This window comes from Mytilus californianus, unplaced genomic scaffold, assembly GCF_021869535.1.
Source record: "Mytilus californianus isolate M0D057914Y unplaced genomic scaffold, xbMytCali1.0.p SCAF_3, whole genome shotgun sequence".
In the NCBI taxonomy this organism is placed as follows: Eukaryota; Metazoa; Mollusca; class Bivalvia; order Mytilida; family Mytilidae; genus Mytilus; species Mytilus californianus.
In genome coordinates, this window is record NW_026262679.1 from 43,142,836 (window position 1) to 43,168,683 (window position 25,848).

Sequence of the window (25,848 nt, forward strand, 5' to 3'; positions counted from 1 at the left end):
CAAAAAGTAGAACAATAATAACTGTCTTATTTTAAGTGTTCACACTAATATACTTTACGACTTCGTTCCAAGAGCTCGAAAGACATTTAATTGAAAGCGAAAGTAAGTACTTTTATTTGATTAATGTATTAATTATGAGACTACAGGTCATAATATTGACTCATCATTAAAATTAATTTTCATAGAACCACTTCTTTATTGCTACCGTTGGACAACATGGACAAGAAAGTTTTTAAAACTTAATCCACGCATCTACTGTTGATTTTGAAATCTGTTTTAAATTGACCACATGCTTTTAAAATTTTTCTAGAGGCAGAGCCAAATGTATAATTTGAAAATCTTTGAAAGGAAAAAATCATTTAAAAAAAAGAACATTCCTGCTTCAACGCAGTCATATTTGCTATTTTACTTTATTCTCTCTCTCGGAAATTGCTTATTAGATTTCATTAATAAACATTTCAACGGTCAGATGAATATCAATTTAAAGTAAGATGAAACTCAGATAAACTTACAATGAAAAGATATCGATGATACCTGAAATTATTAAGTAAATGTTACTGTAAATCTTTTTCATTTTTTTTCAACAAAATTATCACTGGAAACTAACTGTTGTCCTGTAAATTTTACATTATACAATAACATATGAGTGTTGTTTGTAGAATACTTTGATATCTATGATAATGTTTTTATGATTTTCCAGTTCGTATTTGTATTTAGATGTGCTTTCTACATGTATGTATGTTTTGTGAATATTCTACTGATCGAGACTAAAACTGGAAAGGCTAAGATTTAAAAAAAAATTGAACCTGTCTATCGATGGATGCCTTTATTTGATATATTTTTCAGGTTTTTTTTCTGTAATGTACATATTTTAGCATTAATGGAAGATCTTCGATGGTCTTTGTGTAATACATCCAATACTTTTCTAGAATCCGGGCGATATAGTCTAAGATCTTGACTTGTTATTCAAACACTACACTTGTCTACAGTTGAAGACCGTCTATTTACTTCAAGAAGTCGTTTTGTATTTTGTATCGTTGAATTTTGCATCAACGAAGCATATCCAAAAATCGGTCATCACGAACAATTGTAAAATGTTTTATTATTTTCTGATAATTATTTATTACAAAACTTTGCACATATAACCTAACAAGTAGAAGTAAATTAGTCTTATATAAATAAAACTGCTAAAAAACTAGCTTAAAGCAAGAGCGTCGACATCTCCAACTCAGTGATCTGGTCATCAATAGTAAGAGTATCGAACAGGAACTGCATAACTTTTTTGAGCTGTAACAACTCAGGTAACTCGTTAATATCCGACTCAGCTAGTCGACCTAGATCAAGAATAAGTATTTTCATTTAACTTCAACACGTTATAGTTCTCAATATGTATTTACATATTGTATTATAGTATTATTATCACTGAACTTTTAAGAAAAAGGCAGTCAAAATTGTAAGTCGAAGTATGATAGACAATATTATGACCAAAGAAAAACGATGATAACAGCAGCAGAACACAAAACATTACACAGAAACTAAATATTTAGCAACAAAAACTCCGCTTACGACATACTTGTTTTGTTATAAAAGAGAGGCGAAAGATACCAAAGGGACATCCAAACTCATAAGTCGAAAATAAACTGACAACGCCATGGCTAAAAAATTAAAAAGATCAACCAACAGACAAACAACAGTACACAAAACACAACATAGAAAACTAAAGACTGAGCAACACGAACCCCACTAAAAACTAGGGGTGTTCACATGTGCACCGGAAGGGTAAGCAGATCCTGCTTCGCATGTGGCACCCGTCGTGTTGCTCATGTTAGTAAAAACCCGTTAATAAGTCTAATTCGGTATGTCAAATTCGGGGAAAAGGGGACGGGATTGAAGTTACGACAATTGGAACATATCCGCTATCATCTGTGAAAGGGATATTCCATAACGGTCAACCAACTCGTGATGGTGTCCGTAAAATTTACGAAGGGATGATTTAATCTTCACTACTTGGAACTCTTGGTTTAATAGCTTCCTTGTAAGCAGCAACCCTCAAGGAAATCACGATATGAAATGCAAGTAATTATATATAAGCTGTTCCTTACAAACTGATGTTGCTCATATGTATAAATCCTAGTATGATAAGTTACATTCGGTGATATCCATAAACGAAGAAAGGAACAAGGAATTCTGACTACGATAATCTATGACACAATAGCCACAACCGCCAACCATGCAAGCATTTTTCTTAACTTTTGGTTAGAATTAATTTGATTTTATTATTTAAAAGTGTGATGTTCCCCTTAAAACAATATACCTGTATTTATATCGACTCTTCTTCTTTCTGAACAGGAAGTTTCAATTTTGACGCATTCTTTCAATTTGTGTTTTGAGGGGGGACTTATAAACGTATGTAATATTAATTACGTAACATATATTGGTATAGTCCTTGTGCGTTCAATTTGTTTAGATTTTTTCTAAATTCGGCTTCATGTAGTCTAAGAGCTTGATTATGATATGTAATGTTATAGACACTTGCCAATAGATAAAGAATGCATATGAATGAAAAGAGATATAAACGTCAATGAGACAGCAAACGAACAATAAAAAACAAAAAGAGATCTAGCGGGCAAACGTGAAACTATGGTATAGGTGATACATGATAATTGTCATGGATGTAAATTGTGAAATCTTTAGTTATTATATAGAAATATTTCAATTGCAGATGGGACACGTTTGTTCTAAATCAGAAATCTCAACAACACCGACGGAAGAAAAACAAGAATCTTCAAGAAGCCCTTCTGATGATAATATGAATACATCATCAGACTTTGACGGTTTCATTTTTCCATTTGAGGGTGACTCTGATGAGGTAATGTTAGTTTGCCTGTCCTAACTTTTATTCGTTTGCAAATCTGTAGTACTTGAAAAAGACAGATTATTGTTATAGGTGTTCATATTAAAACTACATTCTCAAGAAATACTAAGATATAACTACACATTAGACAAAGCGCTCTCATTAGTAAAGTTTGTGGACTTTAGCGGCGTTATGGACTTTAGCGGAAATTTGTTGTGGACTTTAGTGGTGTTGTGGACTTTAGATGAATTGTGGACTTTAACAGTGCCACACTCCATCATGGCAGTAGCTTTACGTCTTAAATGATTACAACTCACCAAGATTTTATAGGTTAAAAGCGCGTAGTGTTTGGAGCGCAAATATCCTTTCGAGATACAGCTAAAAACGCGCAAAAGTCCTGAGCCCACCTAATGATAGTAAACAACAAATATATCAATACATAAGATTGTATAATGACAGATAAAATGGTCACCGGGTAATCCAAATATTTTACCCGTAAAACATGTAACTGCTCCTCGACTTGTAAAATTTTCTTTTTAAATAGAAGTGTTTGTAATAATAATAACGGAAATATTAGAAGTTCAAGGGTAGAACTATTCAAGGAATAATTTATTAGAGGTTACATGTAGAACTGATTCAAACTGTAAATATTAGACTACATACATGAAGTTTTCGACGAATTTTGGATACCTATCATTAGAAACGTTAAGAAAAAAACTTTAATTTGGATGCGTTATAAGTTTCCCCTGCTATGAAATCGTTCAATATTTATAGATTACGACGTCTTTTTCCATATCGGCCCTGGTATCATCCCGAGACTCCCACATATCCCAATGCGCTATCCGATAACTCATATGATTCAGGGCCGAAAAGGAAAAGGGCGTGTTATAATCTATGTTATCACATATTTGATAATCCGTTATAATAATTAAAAATCGTGAAAGTATGAATTAAGTCTCTAGAAATTTTTAAGATTCATTCATGTGCATTTCTTCCACTGAAATATTCTCAGTATAACGAAGCTCACCAACAGTTCTAAACTATAGTCCTTGAATATTATAATGTCAATGTAAGTTAAAAAAATTTCGTTAATATATCACTGTTATATTATAAACAAGTCTTAAGTCTTTACGTCGGGCATTTTATAACAGTTTTTGTAAGAGTTTTTTTTACTGCTTTGCCTATTATTTCCTATTCCGTAATTGTGATCCTTAATCAATGTTACAACCTTTGGTCTTTTTTATTTTTCCTATACCCCTATTTAATTATCATGATTTTACGCAATGGAAAGAAAATTATTAACAACACAACTTCTAGGATATCCACGTGCTTAAACAAACGTATTTCACGGCCGTCACTCGGCTAACCGAAAGATTGGTCGGTTAAACTATATTGAGTATGCGGCTATATGGGCGGTTGGTCTGTAAATCGGGTTGGATAAAATCTGTTAATCAGGTGTTATCGAGAAAATTATTGCAAGGTCAGTATGTTTTATTGTATAACTTTTTAAATATATTTTTATCATAAATACTATTCATGTCTGGCAAAACAATTCAGTGTACAGAATCCAACGGTGTAATTTTTTTTTCTAGCTTCGATAAACTATTTATAAAACGAAAAGGCGGGTTACTCATCAATAAATTTATTCACATTTTACACACACAAAATGTACACAAAATGACAAGTTGGTTGAATTTACTTGCATGCAATATTTTGAACATCGAAAAAAGACAGGCATTATGTTTGTTAACCATATTAATATCAGTATGTGAAAAATCTACACGAAAATCTGTATTTTGGTGACATAAATCAATTTTTATTAAAAACCTGGTCTGTTAATGGGTCGGATGTATAAAACCAGGTCTGTTAATTGGTCTGTTAAGAGATATGAATGGCAATAAAAGTATAATTTGATTGCTATATGGGGTGTTATCGGAACAAATGGGTATGCTCAAGACGAGTGGCTAAAATATACGGAAACAACATTTGAACAATGAAACATCAATTTATTGTTTAGAACCATGTCTTACTAACGAATAGAAAACAACGCTCATATTCCTTACTTGGTACAGACATTTCCTTAGGCAGAAAATGACAATGATGACTAGGTAGAAAAGACAATGCATATCGGGAAACGCATGGAATTTAACCAGCTGCATTGCAAGACATGACAGATTCATAGATGTTGAAGACTTTGAACAGACACAAAAATAAGGCTGATTGATAACGTAAATAATAAATTCATGCATATTCCAGCGGCCAATCCATATCACGCTATATTGAAGTGACACACCCTTCAATAAAATGCAAAGAAATTCAAAATAAAAATGATCTTACTAGAAGGATACTGTTACACCGTATTGTCATTTTTTCTACACAAGTACATCTCATTCTTAACTTTATCAATGGGAAAATATAAAGGTAGCAAAACTATTGTCGTTGCTTAATAACTCTTAACTGACACAATTTAAATTGCCCAACCCATTAACAGACTTTATTCCCGTAATATTCACTAAAATGTGGTATTACTCAAGTTATATTACAATTATGAAATACTTACTAATGTCAATTTATTTTTTAGAACCAAAGTACTATTTTGTGTACTTTAAATGATATCTAAAAAAAAATTTCGCCTTTTATCCAAAAAATTGCTATGCGTATAAGCATAAATACCACATACTTGCGCGACGCCTTTTAGTTTTACTGAAAACTGCGCAGGCTATGAAATGTTTTTACAGGTGGAAAATGTTCTATGATAGATATCATTTTGGCAGACACTTTTGTTTTTTTGATTTGGCTCTTATAATATGCCAAAAATCTGTATATCTAACAGAGTTTAACATTAAATTGTGGGTTTTACTCTTAACAGACGTATAACCGACCCGATTAACAGACCAACCGCCCATATAGCCGCATACTCAATATAGATTAACCGACCACTCTCTCGGTTAGCCGAGTGACGGCCGTGTATTTGTTATGCCTCTACAACCAGATTGTTTAACTAAAATGCACGTGGATATCCACAAATTTTCCCGTGCAATGTCAAAAAGTGACTAACCTGTTTTAGATTAACTTCACAAAATACTGTAAGGTCGACAGTGATCGGGAGAGCTTTTTCGCTCTCCTTTTCCTGTGACATTACCTGAAAAACTCAAAACCTTATACATGTGGTAACTTGAACCCAACCTAAGTGTGGTATTCAATATGTGGGACAGACGGGACGAAAGTATTACAAAAGAAATCAAGAACACCTTTACTGCTTTCCTAGACCTAAAAAATTCAAAAGTTTGATTTATCAACATTTAGTTAAGGGGACGACCGTTTGATATTCTGGGGGGGCCAGGAGGATTTGTTTTGGATCGGTTATTTATTTTTGTAAACTAAGAGGACAGATTATCTATTTTCTGCACTATTGAAGCAAGATTTTTCATTTTCATTAAAGCAAGGGACTGATTATTTATTTTCACAACTATATTTATAATATTCGAAAACATACAATTTTTAAATTATTTGTTTATTATAAATAATTCATGTATAGTCAAGTCATTATGTACCATTTAATCAGAATTAATTATTATCCTCTGCAGAAATGAATCTTCTATATCCCCCAATGCATATACATGTACTGCATACATACACAGTATTGAAGTTTGGTTGTAACTAAGGCTCTTTTAAAAGTATTGGTAAACATGTTTCGCCGAGCGGAGCGAGGCAAAATTTTTTTTGAAGGGTTTTTGAACCGCTGAAGGCCCAAGAAGCTATAGAACAAATGATGCAAAATCATGCCTTCTGGGTGTTCCCCAGACCCTTTCTTAAACTGAAAATGCAAGTTCTGTTTTAATAATTTTATGACAATATTTTGGTCTCAAAGCAAAATCACGTTATAGATTCAGTGTAAGACTTAAGTTTCTAGGAACAACATCAAAAGACAAATATGCATGATATTAAAAGCAAAAATGTAATTCACATAATTAAGTCTGTGGCTGCTGTGTTTTTTTAAACTCATGATCAAGTTAATAATAAAATTACTAAATTACAAAATGAATGCGACACTAACAGAATACAGAAGGGCAATCAATGAACAAAAGACAAATAAATAAGAAACATTGATCCCGAAAAATTAGGGGCTACGTCTGAGGGAGAACAGAACTTGCTTCTTGCAAGGCACTCACGGTGAACACAATTTGATATGGAGACAAGCGTTTGGTTTTGAAATTTCCTACATGAGGCATTTGTCTCAATGTAGTTACGGCCCTGGTTTAATAAAAGTAAGGTAAGTGTTCCTGAGACAATTAACCTCAAGTAAAATGAAACCAATTTTCTGACATTTCAAGTATATTTAAATAATATTTATACTTTTATTATTAAAAGATATGGGAAGTGTTTCCGGATTTTTTTTTTTGAAAAAAGATGAATTTATGAAGAATCTGGTGCCATCTCATACTTTCGATTAGACCTGCTGAGTTATTTATTTTCAATACATTGCAAGTCAGGTAATTTATTTTCAAACTACCACAGAACAAACCATTTATTTTTGTGATTATCAAGGCTGAGTTATTTATTTTCAAAATCCTCCTGCCCCCCCCCCCCCCCCCCCCCCCCCCAGAATATCAAATGGTCGTCCCCTAAGCATAATCACAATCTAAAATTTATAAAATTCCAACCACTTGAAACCGTTCAGAAACAACCAGGAGAATCACACATGCAATTTGAAAAATCACGTGAAGTTCGCGAATTATTTTGGATCAAAAGATATCAAACAGCTTATCCTCTCGGTCTTAATTACAAAATATTAGGACAGGGGAACATAACTAAAACTTCAATCGATGTCATTAATATTGTCGATAAACGACTTAGAAATAAAAGGTCTCATGGCAAACGCAAAAACCGTAATCAACGTATTAAACATCGTATAAATTATACACTTGCTGATCTGTTATCTATAATAAAAGATAATGGCAGACATCAAGTATTATGCAAACTGGGTCAGATACCAATATAAAGTAAATTATATGCTATTTTTTTGGAGTGTGATAAAATTTCTTTTTTTAGACCAATGTATGAATACACTCGTATTATTACAGCCTTTTGTCATCATAGGCTGTTTCCTAGTATCGATAAACCTGAAAATCATAAACGGCATTTTCTTAAATTAAAATATATCAATAGAGGTATTGATTTTATTAACTTATCTAGTATATTCAATGACTCTACCATCCAAAGCCAAATACCTCCATATTTTGATAATATAGAACCCCCTATTATTTCGTATTCTTTTAAAAAGAAACAGCAGAAGTTTGATTTTTAATTATACGTCATTTACATCAGACGTCAATATAGAAAATAATGTCCCTTCCACTTGAGACTGTGAAACATCTAGTTTTAAATATGTTCCCTATGGTCATGTTATTACAGGAGACCTCAACATCGTCGAAGACCGTGAGGTCATAACTTTGCTTAAGAAATGCCCCGAAATATCGTCCTCCATCTAAAATAGATTGGAAAGAGTGTCGTCAGGTCATTAAAGACGCTCTGTCTGTCTACTGTAAAAATTGGTGTAAACGTGAAAAATCTGATAAAAAATCTCTAGACAGTTATTTGAATAAAATTATGAATACTGTTAATATTCGTATATCTCATTTTGAAAACAATTCTGAAATTAGTAATAGGGTCCATGATATTCCCATTTCTAGAATAAATAATAAACTCCAAGTCCTCGCAAATCGGTTGTTGTTCGTATCGACAGACAAAGCAGCAAATAATGTAGTGGTGGTGTGACGCATATACTACACGGAAGTTCTCCAAAACGAAATTATAAATTCTTCTACATTCAGGTCCGTACGCTCCACAGAGAGTCAAATTGTAAACAAGCATATCACTGCCACTACCCAGCTTAAAGACTCTTCCGATAATTTGAAAGTCCCTACTATGTACTGGTTACCTAAATTGCACAAAAAAACATTTAAATTCCGTTTCATCTCCGCAACTAGTAAGTGTTCTACTACCAATCTATCCGTGCTTCTAACTACCTCCCTTACTTCTATTAAAGAACTTGTTATTAACTTTTGTAATTAAGCTTATGAAAATAATGGTATTAATTGTTTTTGGAGTGTTAAAAATTCTTTAGAGGTTTTAGATAAAATACATGCTTTTGATGGTCCTTTTAATTCTGTTGACAGTTACGATTTTTCTACTCTCTATACTACACTTCCACACAATCTTATCAAGAATAAGTTTTAATATTTAATTAAATGGTCTTTTGAAAAATCTCATTGCAAATTTATTTGCTGTAACTCGTTTAAAGCCTTTTTCTGTAACGAAAAAGGAAAGTATGCTAGATACACTTACTGGAAATGTGAAGATATGATTGAAGCTTTAAATTTTCTCCTGGACAACATATATGTACGTTTCGGCGATAAACTGTATCGACAAGTAGTAGGTATTCCTATGGGCACTAACTGCGCCCCTTTAATAGCAGATTTATTCATGTATTGCTATGAATCTTTGTTTATGACCAAACTCAGTAAAGACACGTCATTGTTACATTTGGTTGATACATTCAACAATACCTTCCGTTATCTGGAAAATATTTTCGTTAAATAATCAAGAGTTCTCTAAATATACTACCGAAATTTACCCAAAAGAACTTACTTTAACTAAATCTAACATAAACAGCAGTAGTTGTCCTTTTCTAGATTCGGACATTTTAATCTCTAAAGGAAAACTCCATACTAAAATTTACGAAAAAAAAGAGACGACTTTTCATTCCCTATTATTAATTTTCCTTTTTTAGACGGCGATGTTCCTTTGGCTCCATCACACGGCGTTTATATATCCCAACTCGTTCGTTATGCCCGTGTGTGTAGTGATGTCATAGATTTTAACGAACGTAATCAATGCATCATTGGTAAATTATTAAGTCAGGGATTTCGTTACCATTAATTACGTAAAACTTTTACTAAATTCTTTAATAGATACAAAGATTTGATAAGTAAATTTGGCTGTACATGTAGAAAACTGATTAAAAACGGTATTTCACATCCTAAATTTTACGGTAATATTGTACTTAAAGCGCGGAAATCACTATGTGATCCGTGTAAACTCATCGAACCTTTAAACAAACTTATCAGTAAAGGTTATCTTTCCAATGTTGTAATTAGATCTTTGAATATAGTTTACATTGGCACTAATATCGATTTTGTCATCAGCAAACTAAAACATAACTAAATTTGTATTCTTTTCAAACGGGATGTATAAAGAAACACCCACGTTCATTTTGATCTATAAAGAGGTTAACTCCTAACTATCCTACTGCCTGTCGATACATTTATTTTTGACATTGCACAAGTCATGTCTTCTTTGATTGTCCATGACGTTAAAATACTAAATCCCTGGGATGTGTTTTAGTTGATTTTAGTCTCTGATGCATGATTTTTTATTATTAATTGTTTTTGGCTTTTAACTAGCTGTCAGTAACTGCGAGTACTCTCAAATCGTACTTTCTTGTTTATTTGACCTGTTGATACTAATTGTAATGCTTTTTTAATTATTTATTTTACTTTTTCAGGGTTATATCTGGTCTATATACCAGCTTTGATAAGTGTTTGGTATTACTATATATTTTCACTTCTTCGTACTATAAACATCAAAATTATTTATTTTGTAAAAATATTTCCTTTCTCCATTTGAACTGTACACGTATACCTAACAACAAAATTATTTTCATTTACCTGTGTTTAAAGTAATTGCAAATGGCTGATATTTTTGTTCAAGTATATTTTTTTTTCTTAAATTGTTTAACATTTCACAGCGGTATAACATGTTACTTTAATTATTCTTCCCTTAGTTTATTTTTTTTTGTATCTACATTGTATCATAGATCAAATTTATTTGTTCAGTGTATGTTCACTGGTGTTAATATGTCTTTTGATTGAGTTAAGCCATTTCAATTGATATTTTATAGTGTGTCTTTCTATGTTGTGATGTTACACTATTGTTTCAGATAAGGGTGAAGGTTATGTACCATTAAAACGTTTAAACCCGCTGAAATTGTTTTCACCCGTCCTAAGTCAGGAATCTGATGTTCAGTAGTTGTCGTTTGTTGATATGGTTCATAAGTGTTTCTCATTTCTCGTTTTTTATATAGATTAGACCGTTGGTTTTCCCGTTTGAATGGTTTTACACTAGTAATTTTTGGGGCCCTTTATAGCTTGCTGTTTGGTGTGAGCCAAGGCTCCATGTTGAAGACCGTACTTTGACCTATGATGATTTACTTTTATAAATTTTGACTTGGATGGAGAGTTGTCTCATTGGCACTCATACCACATCTTCTAATATCTACTTAATTGAAAACAACGTTCAAACCTATGATTGCGTGGGATAAAAACCGCAATTTTTATACGTGTGCATGCAAAACAAATTTCTTGGCAGAGGGGTCTAAATACAGCACAAACAACATTTTCCAAAAGACCAAAAAAGTGAAAAAGTATATTTTAACAATACGCATTTGACTAGCAGGTCGAACAACGGATGTTCTTAAACCCTGCTGACTGCCATGGCGATTGCCAATTAAACGGATCACCAGATGTAACAAAATGGATCTTAATTATAAATATAATACCAAACAGAAAACAATAAACTTGCGGAAAAGATGGTATTCCGCAAACATGAGGTGCAAAAGTTGGTAGATATATTTTGTTTCACAAATACTATCTCGTACTATTACACGTATTACACGACAGATTTCAAAAATCTTATGCTTGATTAGGGGACCATTTGAATTTCGGGGGGGGGGGGGGGGCAAATGGATTTCGAAATAGAATTACTTGGCCTGGTTAAATTATTTTTGCACAAGACAGGATGAAAAATTAATGAATTTTTTGCATCCCTAGGATATCAAATGATCGTCCCCTTATTCCTGTGATATAATATATTATCAGTATACTATTCCCAGGTTATTCCTAGGTTATAATGGCCCATGCGAAAGTAAACAGTAAATTATTAGAATAAGTTTAATATTCTAACAAATGTATCATTCGATTCGCGGCAAGACTTGAAAAGTATTATAAAAAAAACAAATAAAAACACAAAAAGTGAACAATTAAGATTACAAATAACAGTTCAAGAAAAGTAAAATTGAAGTGATCATTGAAAACGGATTTTTAACTATGCGAAAAATGAAGAAATTATCTTTTGACAATAAATCCATAACATACAAATCTGATTAATTTTTAAAAAAATGAGAAAAATCGTCACTTTGATTCAGGTAGATATTTCAGCCATAGAAGACGACTACCCTGATCCGAAAGCAGTTAAAACTAATGAAAAACTTCACTTTCCTGATGGAGTCAAACTGTTTGATAATTGGGATCCTAATACATCTAGTGACGATGCAATCAATGAGGAAGCCGTAGAACTATTACCAATTACTCAGGCAGAGCTGGATAGTCATGCAAAGAAGGTTAGCTGATATTTATCATGTGTGATTTGGAAATAGTAATGGTCATCTATCTTTTAGTCCGTCCGTCTGTTCGTTCCTCCGAAACACTTTATGAACGCAACTCCTTGGAGACCGGTTGACAAAAAACTCTCAACCTTATTAATATGATTATTTGCCATTATGTGTAGAAGAGCAATTTATACCACCAGTTCAGTTTGATTCGACAATTTTAAGGGAGTTAAGAGACTTTGGCCATTTTTTGGAGTATAGAAACATGGAAACCTTGTGAACGCAACTCCTCTTATATTGATTGACCAAAACTATGATGCTCAGTGGGACTGTTTTCCATCATGTGTAGTTGACCATATAGTACAGCCAGTTTGTCTAGACAATTTATACCAGAGTTATGGGACTTTGACCTTTTGTTTTTAGAGTATTGTAATGTTGACCCAACTCCTCTGGTAGCGTCTGACAGAAATATCTTATATTTAACGGGGTTGTTCACCATCATGTATCACGTTTGCCATATTGAATATTGATTCGACAATTTGTGCAGGAGTTGTGGGACTTTAAACATTTTTTTCTGGATTATTGTAACATTGCTATTTATGAGCGCAACTCCTCATCGACCTTTTGACAGAATATGATTGCTTTTAATATTGTTTAGTTGACCATTTCATACCGTCATTATGATTATTCCATTCTACAGGAGTTATGGGACTTTAACCTTTTTTGATACACTCATACTGGGTTTCTATTATCATCCCGGACTTAAATTCAATAAGCGCTTTATCACACCCTTCAATACACAACTTTTAAAATAAGACAGTTTTTGACCTCAAAAGAATACCTTAAATTGTTCTACATTGATTTACACTGCGATAAATTTATTTTGTAAATTATCTGGCAGAGATAAATAATTAAGGATAAAAAAAAGTTTTTTTCACGGAATAGTCTAATATATTTAGGGAGACAAGCTTGTTTTATCTTCCGAAGAAAATTATTATCTTTCTAAAGTTAATGAAATAGTAATATATCAAGTTTTTTTCGGTTCGCCACCATACATGAGAATATCATTTCAAATTATCCAATCTTTTAATTGGTGGTTTCAATCCATTTGATTGTCAGAAGTACCTTAGAAGAAGTACACATTTTTCTTAGAATTTCGTAAGCTGAAAGGGTGATATTAAAAAGGCAAATAACACTGGTTATTTTCTAGTGAAATAATAATAAAAACGACAGTCTACTTTTCAATCATTATGTTTTCAGTTTTTGTTTTGTATCTTTCCTCTCTCTCTTTTAATACAAAATTGTGTCTGAAATTAGGCCCAAACCACTTATCGCAAATTTATGTTCCTGTTGCAGAACTCTATACTGTACACAAAATTGTATTCCTTATTTACACAGTGTCAGGGGACCGTATCCTTTCGGCTTAGCAACCTTGTTTATTCCATTACAATTTTAGTTTTTGCATGATAGTAAATCTCTGAGTTGTCATGTCAAACTACTTCAGGTTACATGAGATGAGTAATTGGAATTACAATAATATGTCAAAATGCAGAAAATTTTATAGAAATATGTATTGCAATTAGATCCATTCCACGCAATACAGTATATCAACACGAAGTACATTACAGACTGTGGACGAATTAGAACTTACCAAAAGGTTGAGACACTTGTTTGTAGTGAAAAAAAAGCCGACAACCCCATAAACAACAAGAAAAACGTTGAAAAGAAAAACAAAAATAACAAAGAAAACAATAGATTGATCAACACTAACTTATAACACACCGGGAAAAACTCAGGTGCCTAAGGTATAAGCAGTTCCTGCTCTACATAAATATGACACCTTCTTGTTGTTCAAGCAAGTAAAAAATCCGGTGATGTGTCGCGTTCGGTAATGTCACAATCGAGGAGAAGAGGATGGGATAGTGATTAGGACAAGTGGAACATATCCGTAGTCATCTATGCCAAAGGTAACACTTAACAGTCAATCGTGATGGCATCCGTAAAATGGTTGACGTTTAGAACATCTCTCCTTGTATTCACATTCCAATGTATTTCACCCTTGTTGGTATCAATATATTTCTTTTGAAGACACCAGGATCAACATTGAATCGGTTTGAAGATCTTATTACTTATCTCGAAAAGCCTGCACTAGGAAAAGAATCAAGAGATGATATAATGGTTAGAGCAATTTTAGTCTGGTTATGTAATCAGAAAGTTGAAACATTTGCAACTGAGGAAAGAACAAAAAATACGCCAAAGGGGTTTCTCAGTCTTCTTGGACAGAAGCGAAGCCAATACTCTACATTTTTTACTGTACTTTGCAGGTAGTTATCTCCAGTTAATCGTATATGTAATATGACTGCTGAAAAGTATCCCTTTTTGAGAACATCACACACATCAGTCAAACAAAATAAGAGATGAATAAACAGAAAATACAAAATTTATGCATTTACATAATCTTTAAATCCATCCATTCAAAACATAGAAAATATTGTGAAAACAATTATATTTAAACATAATTTGAAATAAAACTGCGAAAATTATACTACTGAATGACAATGAATAGATTCAAGCGGCTTAAATTTCTGACGAGATAAAAGAGGGAATTGACAAATTTGAAATTTGATTTTGAAATTTATTATGAAAAACGTATGAAAACGCAACATGTTAACTTTCCTAAAAAATTAGTTTACATTATTTTTATAGTTAAAAACCAAATTTGATTGTGATACGGTTTTGAGATTTATATATTTTACTTTAACTTGAACGGAGACCTAAGAATTGCATATGTACTAGTAAGTTACAATTTCACATTAAGGTGTTGTGTACCTAATAATGTTGACACTAAGATTTAACATATCATTCCGTTTAAACTTAAATAATAGAGCAAAATTAATATACAATGTCCGAATAACAGAATCGTATTTAACAATGATTTTTTCGCTCGATTTCAACTTAGTTCTATATTGTCATAATTGTAAGTATATATATTCTTTAGTTTCAATTTAAATCAGGGTTTTTACCTGGCCAGACTTTAGTTGACCAACACCGTAGGTGCAAAAAAAATCCAGATATTCCGTATTACACTGCAAAATGTAAACAATTGCATTATCGTCCTTGACAATTAATTTCATAAACCGTTTTTATAATATAATTTGTAAATTTCATTTTCAAATATGTCGAGATTATAAATTAAAGATATGCATCTGTTTGAAATATACCCTATTTCGATCGTCACTTTTGTTTAGACAGGCAAACATAAAGTGTGTACAGATTCGTGGTATTTCTAAGACAGGGAAATACCAACCTGAAAAGAGAAACCCCAACGACATGACTTGCCGTTGGAACGCTGTTTATCTTCGAAATTCCTGGCATATAATTCATCCATTTTGGGTTTGTGGGTCAGTGTATGGAAAACAAAGAGGAGGCTGGATACGGTTGGAGAAGGGTGGAAAATCTATTGGAAAACGACAGATAGCTAACCCAGGTGTTGCTACGACTGATGTCGTCGAATACTTCATTATGCCAGACCCAAAGCAATTTATTTATCGATGTCATCCAGACGACTCAAACTGGCAATTAATTCCCAAGCCGATTTCGAGAGATAAGTTTCTTGATCAAGCATATCTACTGCCTCCTTTTTGGGCATTAGGGTTAACTTTGTTAACTGAAAACTCCTGTTTGTTGAAATCTGCAGGAAACGCTGTTACAATAACATTACAAGGACCTAAAGCGACAGCCAACGAACTAAATATGGACTACGAGTTATTACTAAAGGACGAAGGTACAAATCAGAAAGATGAAAACGAAATGCTTGAACCAAATAAAATACCACGATTAGTTGCAAAAATACGTAATGGTTCTGAGTGGAATTTTAACATTCAGTTTCCCGTAGAAGGAATATATAAAATAGTTATTTACGGAGCTCCTGAAAAACGATCTATGCATAGACTGTGTGAATTTCAAATTAAATGTACTGCAAGAACACAAAACTGTCGATTGACACCTTTTAATCCAGGTCTTATAGGATTTGGTCCTGGCCTAACAAGCGAAAGAGCTGGACTGCTTCTCCCATCACACCGAAATGGTCTGGTAACAACAGATAAAAATAAACCAACCAAGTTAAGTTTCCTTCTTGACAGTGAAATGTCCAACTCTATGGAAGTTAGAACAGAGTTATTTGATTCAGATGAAAATGACCAGTCATCCTTAGTCGTAACAACAATTGAGAAAAAAGAACTTAAAATAACTACAACTCTTGTTAAAGAAGGTGATTACGGTCTGAAGATTCTCACTGGTACACATAAGAGTCGCAGTGATGACCAGATTACCATGACAGTTGTTTGTAATTACTTCGTGACAACATCCCATAAATTCACTCATGAGGTAAGTGCAGCTGATTAATCAATAACTAAAGGAAAAGCATGTTTGTGTACCTTTTTCACATAGCCTTGTTATTCTAATTATTCTCAGTTTTATGGCTTTCATTCTTCTGTTCTTTTTTGTTGTATGTTTGGGGGATTCATTTTTATGGGGGTGTTTATTGTTTGTTTTCATTTTTTCTTCATTTTAGAATACGCTGTAGATGTAATTTGATATCGATGTTTCTAGGGATATTTGTATAGACTAAGTATTCATAAAAGAAATTTTACTTTTTACAGAAAACAAACAAGCGTCTAGCAAGACAGAATCTGCTATCATATATTGAAAATGCCGGGTTTGCAGAAATCGAAAAAATTAAGGATGGTATTGAAAGATGTAAGAAAGAAAAAATTCCAGAAACGGATTTTGACATTGAAAATGCTGAGAGAAAACTTCAAGTTCTACTCTTTAGAAAAGGTACTTAACAAAATATATTTTAATGATTCAATTTAATTTAATATACATTTTCAATATTAACTTAACTTTCTTAGAAAAATGTAAAAAAACATGACATTTTTTCAATTGTAGAACTTTGTGATCTCTGCATGTATTGGGTCTCTTTGTGTCTTTTGGTGTTTGTCCTATTGACGTAACCTACAGTAATTTGAACACAAAATACCCCTGTTTTTATCATTTTGGGGTGTTTCTAGCCTTTGTGTGTAATGTGTTGATTCAGTGATTATGATTAAAAGGGGGAGTGTAAGTTATCTTGTATTATATCAACCGTATTTGCAAGTTCCAGGACAAAAAAAAATCTATGCGATTATCTTTAGTCATATATCTGAATGGTTTTTTTTGATCAACTGGAGAATTTGGTGTTGATAACAGATATCTGGTAAGCTCTCACTAGTAACAATGCAAGTTTATTTGCGGCTTCTAAAGACATTCGAGCCATTCGAGCCGATTCATTGCTTAATATTGAATAATTCTCACTATTAAACAAACTACGGAGATCATACACCTTTTTAGTGATGATACTCTTCATTGACTTTAAATTCTAAATATAAACCTAACATATGAATATCGGACTCAACAATTTTGTTGTTCGTCAATTTAACAGTACGTTTTTATTTGCGCATTAACTGTTCTAATTGATAGTTAGTCAAACAAAGCAGTGTACCGTATGTGAATTAGTCATGCTATTGGTGTGGATTTAAATATATGTATATTTATATTATATTATTTTAATTATATTTATCCAAACTCGCAATCACAACAATATGACAATTAATGATGTAAGGGGTAACTGTACTGTCAATTGTACAAAAGGCAAAAATCAAACTAAAATATACAATAAAAGAGAAGATTTCTATTACAAAATTCCCATATTTAGATAGGCGATGTTCCTGTAGCCGCATCTTATGTGATATACATTTCTCAGCTTGTAAGGACTGCTTGAATATTTTCTAATGTACAATGTAGTTGACTGTAATAAGAGCGTTACCTTACATTTAAAGAAACTTTAAAGTAACTTACATTGGGTTGTAGATACCATAAACTTTTGAATACATTTAAACATTATAAAAACCGTTTTAATCAGCATCGTGTTTGTAAATATAAAAGCTTTCGTACAAAAGCATTATACGATGATGTATCTCCCCTTACATTCAAGTGTAATATCGTAATTAAAACTGAAAACTTATTGACTGAACTATTGATGCTTGCTTGCTTAAAGCCTAGTTGCATACTATTTCATGCATTTTAGGACCAGAACAAAATGTCAGATGGGACCGTTCAATGTATGATTTAAAGCCAACAAAATTAAACATCTAGACGCACAACACCATGTCATTATAACTTTACACTGGTATTATAGCTACATTGGCAACCTGTTTTTAATATTCCTTTCCTTGTCGGTACTGTTCTGTTACATCCTATTATTTTTTTTTATTCAGAAAAAGCACGTGTTTGCAGTAACATTTAAACGTTGGAATATATAAAAGATTTTCATTACCGAAACCTTTAATAAAAAGGTTTTAGATATAATAAATTCGTAAACCTTTATTTAAACATTGTCAAATACAGCGACATAGAGTGGAATGATTTGAATTTTAGGTATTCAAAAAATGCTACTTAACACCCAGCTTTACATAGCATTATCGTATTTTATAAAACATGTACATGTACATGAATAATAGTACGGTGCACATCTGCATTGTATATAAGCAGTCTAAGAAAGAGGAAGGCATTGAATTCGATACTGCAATTGTTGTGCGTTACACAAAACAGGTGCCACATTTTTGCCGAATTCCTCGCGACATTCGTCAAAATTTAAGTCAGGCAACCGGACATAATTGCAAAAAAAATCTATTGTTGGACTTACTTTTTTAATATTCATAGTGTACATGTATGCATGCGATGGATGTCAACTTGTTACTGTACGCAAATATAAACTTGAGTTCGAACTTAAATATTTTGGCTGTATGTTTCCGGTTGTCATACATATTACTAAATGTTATAATTTTATAAAAATGTGAAGGCCTCCTTTTAATGAGTCACGCCCTGTAAGCAAAGTCTATAAAACTATCAAAATCTGAGAAGTCACTACAAACTCGCACTTGTCTATAAATTGTAGGAGGGGCCAAAGTAACAGTACCTTTAAAGATATTTTTATTTCAGATATCCATGATGCCTATATGAGAAGGCATTTAATTACAACAGAGAAGACGATTGAAAGGCTACACAAGTCTCAATATGAAAGAATATTTACAGAAAGTATAAGACATCTGGAAGAGTTCGCCTCGCAACTAAATTCACTAGAAGGGTTCACACAACAGTTACCAGATATCCTGCATGCTGTGGGTGAATTCAACCATACACACGTAACCAATGAGCAGGTCGCGAATACTCTCTGTGCTTTGTCTGTACTTTTTGGTGACAAACAGAAAGAAATAGAGGTAAATGTATAGGTAACATTTGTTTCAATTTCTATAGCATAAGCGTATTGTACCGATTTCGATGTTTAAAAAAGGTGATACAAAGGATGTAATACAAAGTCGTCGAAGGAAAGACAAAAATAAAAGCAGAACACTACGGATTAAGCAACATGGATGAGCTGAAGAAATTTCCACGTCATACCATAACTCTCATCCTTATTAGTATTCTACTTATTAATTTTGTTGGCTACTTTGTTGTTCCCTCATTATACAGATATTTTGAGTTTAATGAAAATTTTATTTTAATTGAGTGCAACACATGTTGACGATATGACATGCTGTAAATTCTGGTTCAATCCTGCACAATCTTTCGAATGTTACTGCACTCAATTAAACAGTAATTAGACAGTCAATCACAAGTACATGTTGTTCAAATTAGACCATTTAGAGAGATTAAAAATATAAGATTGAGTGGGTTTATAGCAATTTTTATAGATGTTGTGTAACTGTAAAAATATTTGTATTTCTTTTCAAAGACAGTAGATGATTTGCAAGCCATTTCTAGAGAAGCAAAACACAAAATTGCTATCCAAAAAGACACTGGAAGTTCACTGAAACGGGAAAATGCACAAAGGGCATTGCATATCATTAAGAAGTATTCGTACGAAGAAACAATGAAGAAAAATGCAGCAGCGGCGCAGATACATAAATGGGTACGTTTTTATTTAAACGTCTTTTTGTTATTTGTGCCATTGGGTTGCTGTCTTATTGAGGTTAACCCAATATTTCCTTTTATCCTGCAATCAACAAACTATTTTACAAATAACAGATACACAAATATTGTTTTGTTTATTTCTTCTTGTACAAATAACGTCTTCTGTTACGCCATTTCCATATTGAGCAAACGGGTATGATAATATTTCTTTTTGGGTGACAGATCATTTTGGGGTCCTCTTTACGGTCCGTGTTTAAACTCCGTTGATTTAAAAAAAAAATCAGAGACAACTATATATTTGGATTTAAACAACTAAACCGTAAAGTGCCGGGTGTAAATAACAGGATAAAAACAATATATGTTCGTTGTCGGAAAACATAAAATTTATCTGTACTCCTGTTACCCCGCTTCAATGTTGAGCAACTGTGGTAATGTGAATATTTATTTTTATGTAACACTTCATTTCAGGGTCCGCGTTTAAACTATGCCGATTTCTATGGAAAATTAGATACTTTTAGAAATTTGGATTTAAACAACTAAAGCTTCAAGTGCCGGGTGTAAATTGCAGGATAAAAACGATATATGTACATTGTCGAACATATAAAATGTATTTGTACTCGCTACGAAACATGAGAAATGCTCGATAAACGCTTTTCGTCTTGTTTCTAAAGCTCGTACAAATAAATTTTATATTTTCCGACAATGTACATACATTGTTTATTATTTCATATACAAGTATAAGACAATAAAAATTGCACGAGTCATTCGACATTTAACGCTCAAGATTTTAAATTGGCTTAATGTAAAATAAATGTAGAATATAAATATTTTTCGTTTATTAATCATAAGGCTCGACTTTAAAGAGGCAAATTTCGTAATCGAGTAATTACATGTATTTTCTTATGTCCGTATGAGATCAACGTTATGAAGCTGCCAATAGATTTTACATGTAATAGATGTTTGCTGAAATCTCGGCAACTTTATCCCTTCGGGAAATTGCAAGCATATAATAATGAACAAAGTACATATACAATATTTGTATATTTTGTCGAAAGAGCTTCAAGTTCCAGGTGTAAATTGCAGGATAAAAACAATATATGTACATTGTCGGAAATATTAAATGTATTCATACTGGCTATGAAACAGGAGAAAAGCTCAGCGAGCTTCGCTTTTCGTCCTGTTTCTAAAGCTCGTACAAATAAATTTTATATTTTCCGACAATGTACATATATTGTATATCTTTTACAGCTTTCCTAGACTCGGAGCAATTTAGATACACTACATGATATACTAGTAGGTCTATTGTTGAGACGGTATTGTGACCATATTAAGATGTCCTTTTTGTTTGAGTTTTGATTTGTTTGGTGGTGGGGTGCTGTCTCGTTGACATTTACGCTACGTATTCTGTTATCCATAAGCAACTAACATTAAATCAAATCAAAACGAAGCATATGTAATGAAATTGTATTGAAATACAAATAAAACAAGAACAATGTTCTCGCGTCATTTTTATTTTTATTTTTTTACAAGACTATTTCATGAGAATATTTCTTTATACTTCAAAACTACAATGGATGACATAGTGCTGATATATCTCCGTAAATTGAATTAATATTGTCACTTCTTTTACAGGAAAACTTTCTATTTTGTAATCACTTACATCTTGCTACTATTCTTGCATACTATTTTAAAAGACATCCACGTTAAAATATTGTCACTTTCAAACATTTATTGGGAGCGGGATCAATTTACCGTTGTTTACACATCAGACCGTACTGGCCTTACGATCATAAAACTTTCGAGCACGTTTATTGTACTCGGACTCAGAAATCAACCAATCAAAATACTGGATTTGGTTTTTCGAGCACAAATTTTGTACTCCGAGTACTGAGTAAAGTTTTATTGCCAAGGGCCCTGGTTATCGGAATTTTGGATACACCAAACCAGGTACTTCATATCTATCAAACAGGCAATACATGTATATGCCCTCGATTCTAGAATTCATTCATATATTTTTGTACTATTCAAAATTATCAGTCAAAATGTGTACTATTCAAAATTATCAGTCAAAATGTATTCTTCAAGGATCACCCGTCCTTCACCATTCATTTGATACCTAAATTATCAGAATATATTCTATATAGTTTGATATTTACACCTATGTGTAGGAACTATTTTGTTTTTAACATGCACTACTTTCTAGTGCGTTCTTTTTTGACCGGGCCCGATTTAATGGTGTTACATCTTACACAATCTATCCGAATTATTTTTGCAAAGAATTCCGCTTAAGCCGGTGCAAGGGGCCGTCTTAAACTTGCAGTGAGGTAAAAGTTTATTTGCTCTGTGTTGAAGGCCTCAATGAGACTTTGAGATGAAGAACAGCAATAAAAGCGTTGTTCCTTTGCTTTTTGTGTGTGTGGGTTTTTTTTGTGTTTTTTTTTCCTGTGCATGTACTAATTTTGTGTCATGGATGGGTACCCCATATCCTTTGTTTTTCTATTATATAAATGTAAATCATTTGACAGAAGTAATGTTTTTGATATATGGTTGTCTTTCAGGTAACTGATGTTATCTCTAAATTAGATAATAAGAGACCAGACCAGGAGAATGTATAATTCAGCTAAATAATCTTAGGAGACCCTTCAGAACATTACGATGTATGGTTGCTGATTTAGTGATTTGACATTTCATTGGCAGAAATAACAAATGCATATTAGTTTGACAGTACTAAATGAAAAATGTTTAGTTTTCCTGTAGAATTAAACTTCTATGTCATGTATAGTACACTGGAATCTATCTAACTTATCTTACTGAAATAATTAATCATGATTTGAGAAAATGTGTCTATAAAAGATAATAAAAATAAGCCAAGAAGTTCTTATCAATTAATGTCTAAACCATATACATGTATGTAAATGTAATTTGTTTTTTGAGTAAATTTTTATGACATTACTGAATGCAACTTATCACAAGCATTTTAATTGAAACAAGAAACACAATGGCTGCCACTAGTAGAGTAGGTGCTGCTTACTTATCCGGAACACATGAGTCAACCCTAGGTTATTGATGGGGTCTTTAGTTGTCAGTGTAGTGTTTTTGTGAACTGTAACTAGTGTTTGTTAGTTACTTTGATTTCTGTTGGAAATGGTGGTGTCAGTCTTTCTTCGGCAAGTGGAATTTTACAGCCCCATGTTAACCACAGGGGGGTAACTTCGATATAATTTTGGTAGGGGTGTGCCATTTTTGCCTCAAAAAACGTACCCATTTTAATATAACATTCACTAAAATTCAGTACCTATAGTTATATAAATATTTTAGAAAGAATGGCCTATACTTATATACAATATTTAAAGTTCCGGGGTTCATTTGGGAACTTATTTGAAAGGTGAACTTTCAAATTAATTGATTTAATTAATACAATAATTGACTTTTAATAATGTAAGATTCTCAATAGCATATTTATATATGATATATAGATAATACTCCAAATCAATATACAGTTATCAAACTAAATGCATTTTAATACAGGATGTCATTAAAAAGGAGGGCAATTTTTATATAAAATCTCGCAAAATTATGACCCATATTTTTGGCAAAAGACGAATTGACAAACTACAGTAGACAAAACACTAGATGCAAACTAATACAAATTGTATAAATGATCAATTAATTAGATTTTTTTATATCATAGTAGATTTAAGTTATTGAATGAATATTATCCAAACAATTGTATACCTTTTGAATTTCTATCAGATTTAGTCCCTGCAATACCTTCTACACTAGTCTGTTTTGGAAATTTTGAAAAATATACTGAGCTTTACCAATTGTGCTTTTTTGAAGACCATAAAATAAAAATGCAAAAACCATGGACTTTTTTTGTAAAGAACTGAATTTTCCCGTATTGTGACTTACAAATCAATTTATAACCGTTGCTAAATATTAACATTCGCTCCGGCACGATTTTATTTTGTTTATGCAAAAAGGTGTTCATAAATTAGATACCATCTTTATCGTGCATTGAATAAACTAAATTATCAGAAAATTGTATATTCAAAGGACAAAGAAAATGTAACACAAATTAATTAAGGCACAGATACATGTACATATCTTTCAGTTTAGTGAAATTATATAATGAAAAAACGTGTAATAAAAAAATTAAGTGAAATGCAAGTATTTGTTTAAATGTTTAAAAAAAATGTCAATCAACGCAAAACTAGACTAAGTACATTGTGTAAAAATCCATCCAGATACACACAAGTGCTTCATTAAATAAACATAAGATAACAAATGTGTACCAACATTCTACCCCAGATTAGGGAACAACCGAAAGGGAGGCGGGGGGTTATGGTTTTTCCCTAAAAAAAATTGTGGTCAAGCAGATGACAAAAATAAATTCTGAATCCAGATTTTCGCCATTCCTTATAGTGTTAAATTTTGAAAAAAAATAATTTGATTGATAGCGTCGAAAAACTAAAAAAAAATGTTGGCGAAAAAAGATTTCTGACTCAGACAAAAACTCATAACTGCCCCCCCCCCCCTCCCCCTTAAGTGGTTGCTCCCTTATATGTGTTTCTTTGACTCTGACATTATAATGTTGAAGTTTTGATTGACTAGAATTTCGTGAAGGAAAAGCAAATATAAATTAAAAATTTACAGCGAAAAGTATTTGTACACTTGGTTGTTCCTGCTGTCAAAAGTATGGTTCACTATAATAATGTGAATATAATCATCGTCTCTTTTTTCGTTTCTGTTGTTTTGTGGTTGCTATGGTCGGATTATCTTTCTTTGGACAGTAAAATTTGAGATTGCCTTCTGGTTTCCTATCAATTTTAGTCAAAGTTGGAAAGTCTTCTTGTTCCTCTGCGCTCATCATGTTCTGTGATTCATCGGAAATTCCAGTTGACTGATTCGGATGGGAGCTTAATTTGATATGTTCACTAGATAACGGCGTAATAAAATCATTAAGTGACATTGAACGATTTCCACGTTTTCCTTCATTGGCTGAGCGACAGCGACCTCTAAAGTTACCTCTTGGTCTTCTCTGGGGTGTACTACTTCTTACTGTTCTTTCATTAATTGCGAATCTGGATTCTTTCATCTGTTCTTTACCTTCAACCGATCTGTCTTGTGCTTGTTTAAAGTGAGTTTGGTCTGAAACTTGGTTTCTAATTTCGCACCAGGAAAGTTGTATTTGTTTCTGGGAACTCCTTGTATCTTTTTGAAAGTCCAATTTAGTTACGTCTGGTGCCACGGATTCTTTGGGTTGCTTTTTAGTCTTTGCTTCTCGGCATACACAACACGTTATGCTATCGTTGGTTATAGAGTATATATGACCTTTAAAAAGGAAACCATAAGTAAATTAGACAAATTATATGTGTTTATGTTCAAATGAAATACTACAATTGATGAGAAGTCCATCATCATCATCATCATCATGCGTTTACTGACGACACCAGCCATTACAGTTATTAAGCAAAAGAGTTTGTCCTGATATTTCAAACGTATAGAAGCTTAAATAAAGTACACATTTGCA

The 25,848-nt window shown here is 32.5% G+C and overlaps 2 protein-coding genes across 3 annotated transcripts in view; one reads left to right on the forward strand and one right to left on the reverse strand.

Annotated features, from left to right (window-relative positions):
* LOC127734622 (lim and transglutaminase domain protein ltd-1-like) lies at positions 1-23,272 on the forward strand. Its single transcript, XM_052244599.1, has 9 exons — positions 1-102; positions 2,723-2,869; positions 12,120-12,314; positions 14,391-14,626; positions 15,551-16,688; positions 16,964-17,141; positions 19,344-19,621; positions 20,137-20,313; positions 22,874-23,272. The coding sequence occupies exons 2-9, from the start codon at positions 2,723-2,725 to the stop codon at positions 22,928-22,930; spliced, it is 2,406 nt and encodes an 801-aa protein (XP_052100559.1). The 5' UTR covers positions 1-102; the 3' UTR covers positions 22,931-23,272.
* Positions 21,764-25,848, reverse strand: part of LOC127734621 (NFX1-type zinc finger-containing protein 1-like) — a 13,740-nt gene continuing 9,655 nt past the window's right edge. For both annotated transcript variants that reach the window (XM_052244597.1, XM_052244598.1), the window contains exon 4: positions 21,764-25,649. In XM_052244597.1, the coding sequence (XP_052100557.1) occupies positions 25,042-25,649 (608 nt within the window). In that variant the 3' untranslated portion in view covers positions 21,764-25,041. The remainder of the gene's footprint in view (positions 25,650-25,848) is intronic.

What these genes read in the sequence shown, in the direction of transcription:
- LOC127734622 (XM_052244599.1), top strand. Translation starts at nt 2,723, where the DNA reads ATGGGACACGTTTGTTCTAAATCAGAAATCTCAACAACACCGACGGAA. An exon ending in TGGATAGTCATGCAAAGAAG is followed by an intron (nt 12,315 to 14,390) that starts GTTAGCTGATAT and finishes TTTCTTTTGAAG; the next exon opens with ACACCAGGATCAACATTGAA. An exon ending in TTTTTTACTGTACTTTGCAG is followed by an intron (nt 14,627 to 15,550) that starts GTAGTTATCTCC and finishes ACTTTTGTTTAG; the next exon opens with ACAGGCAAACATAAAGTGTG.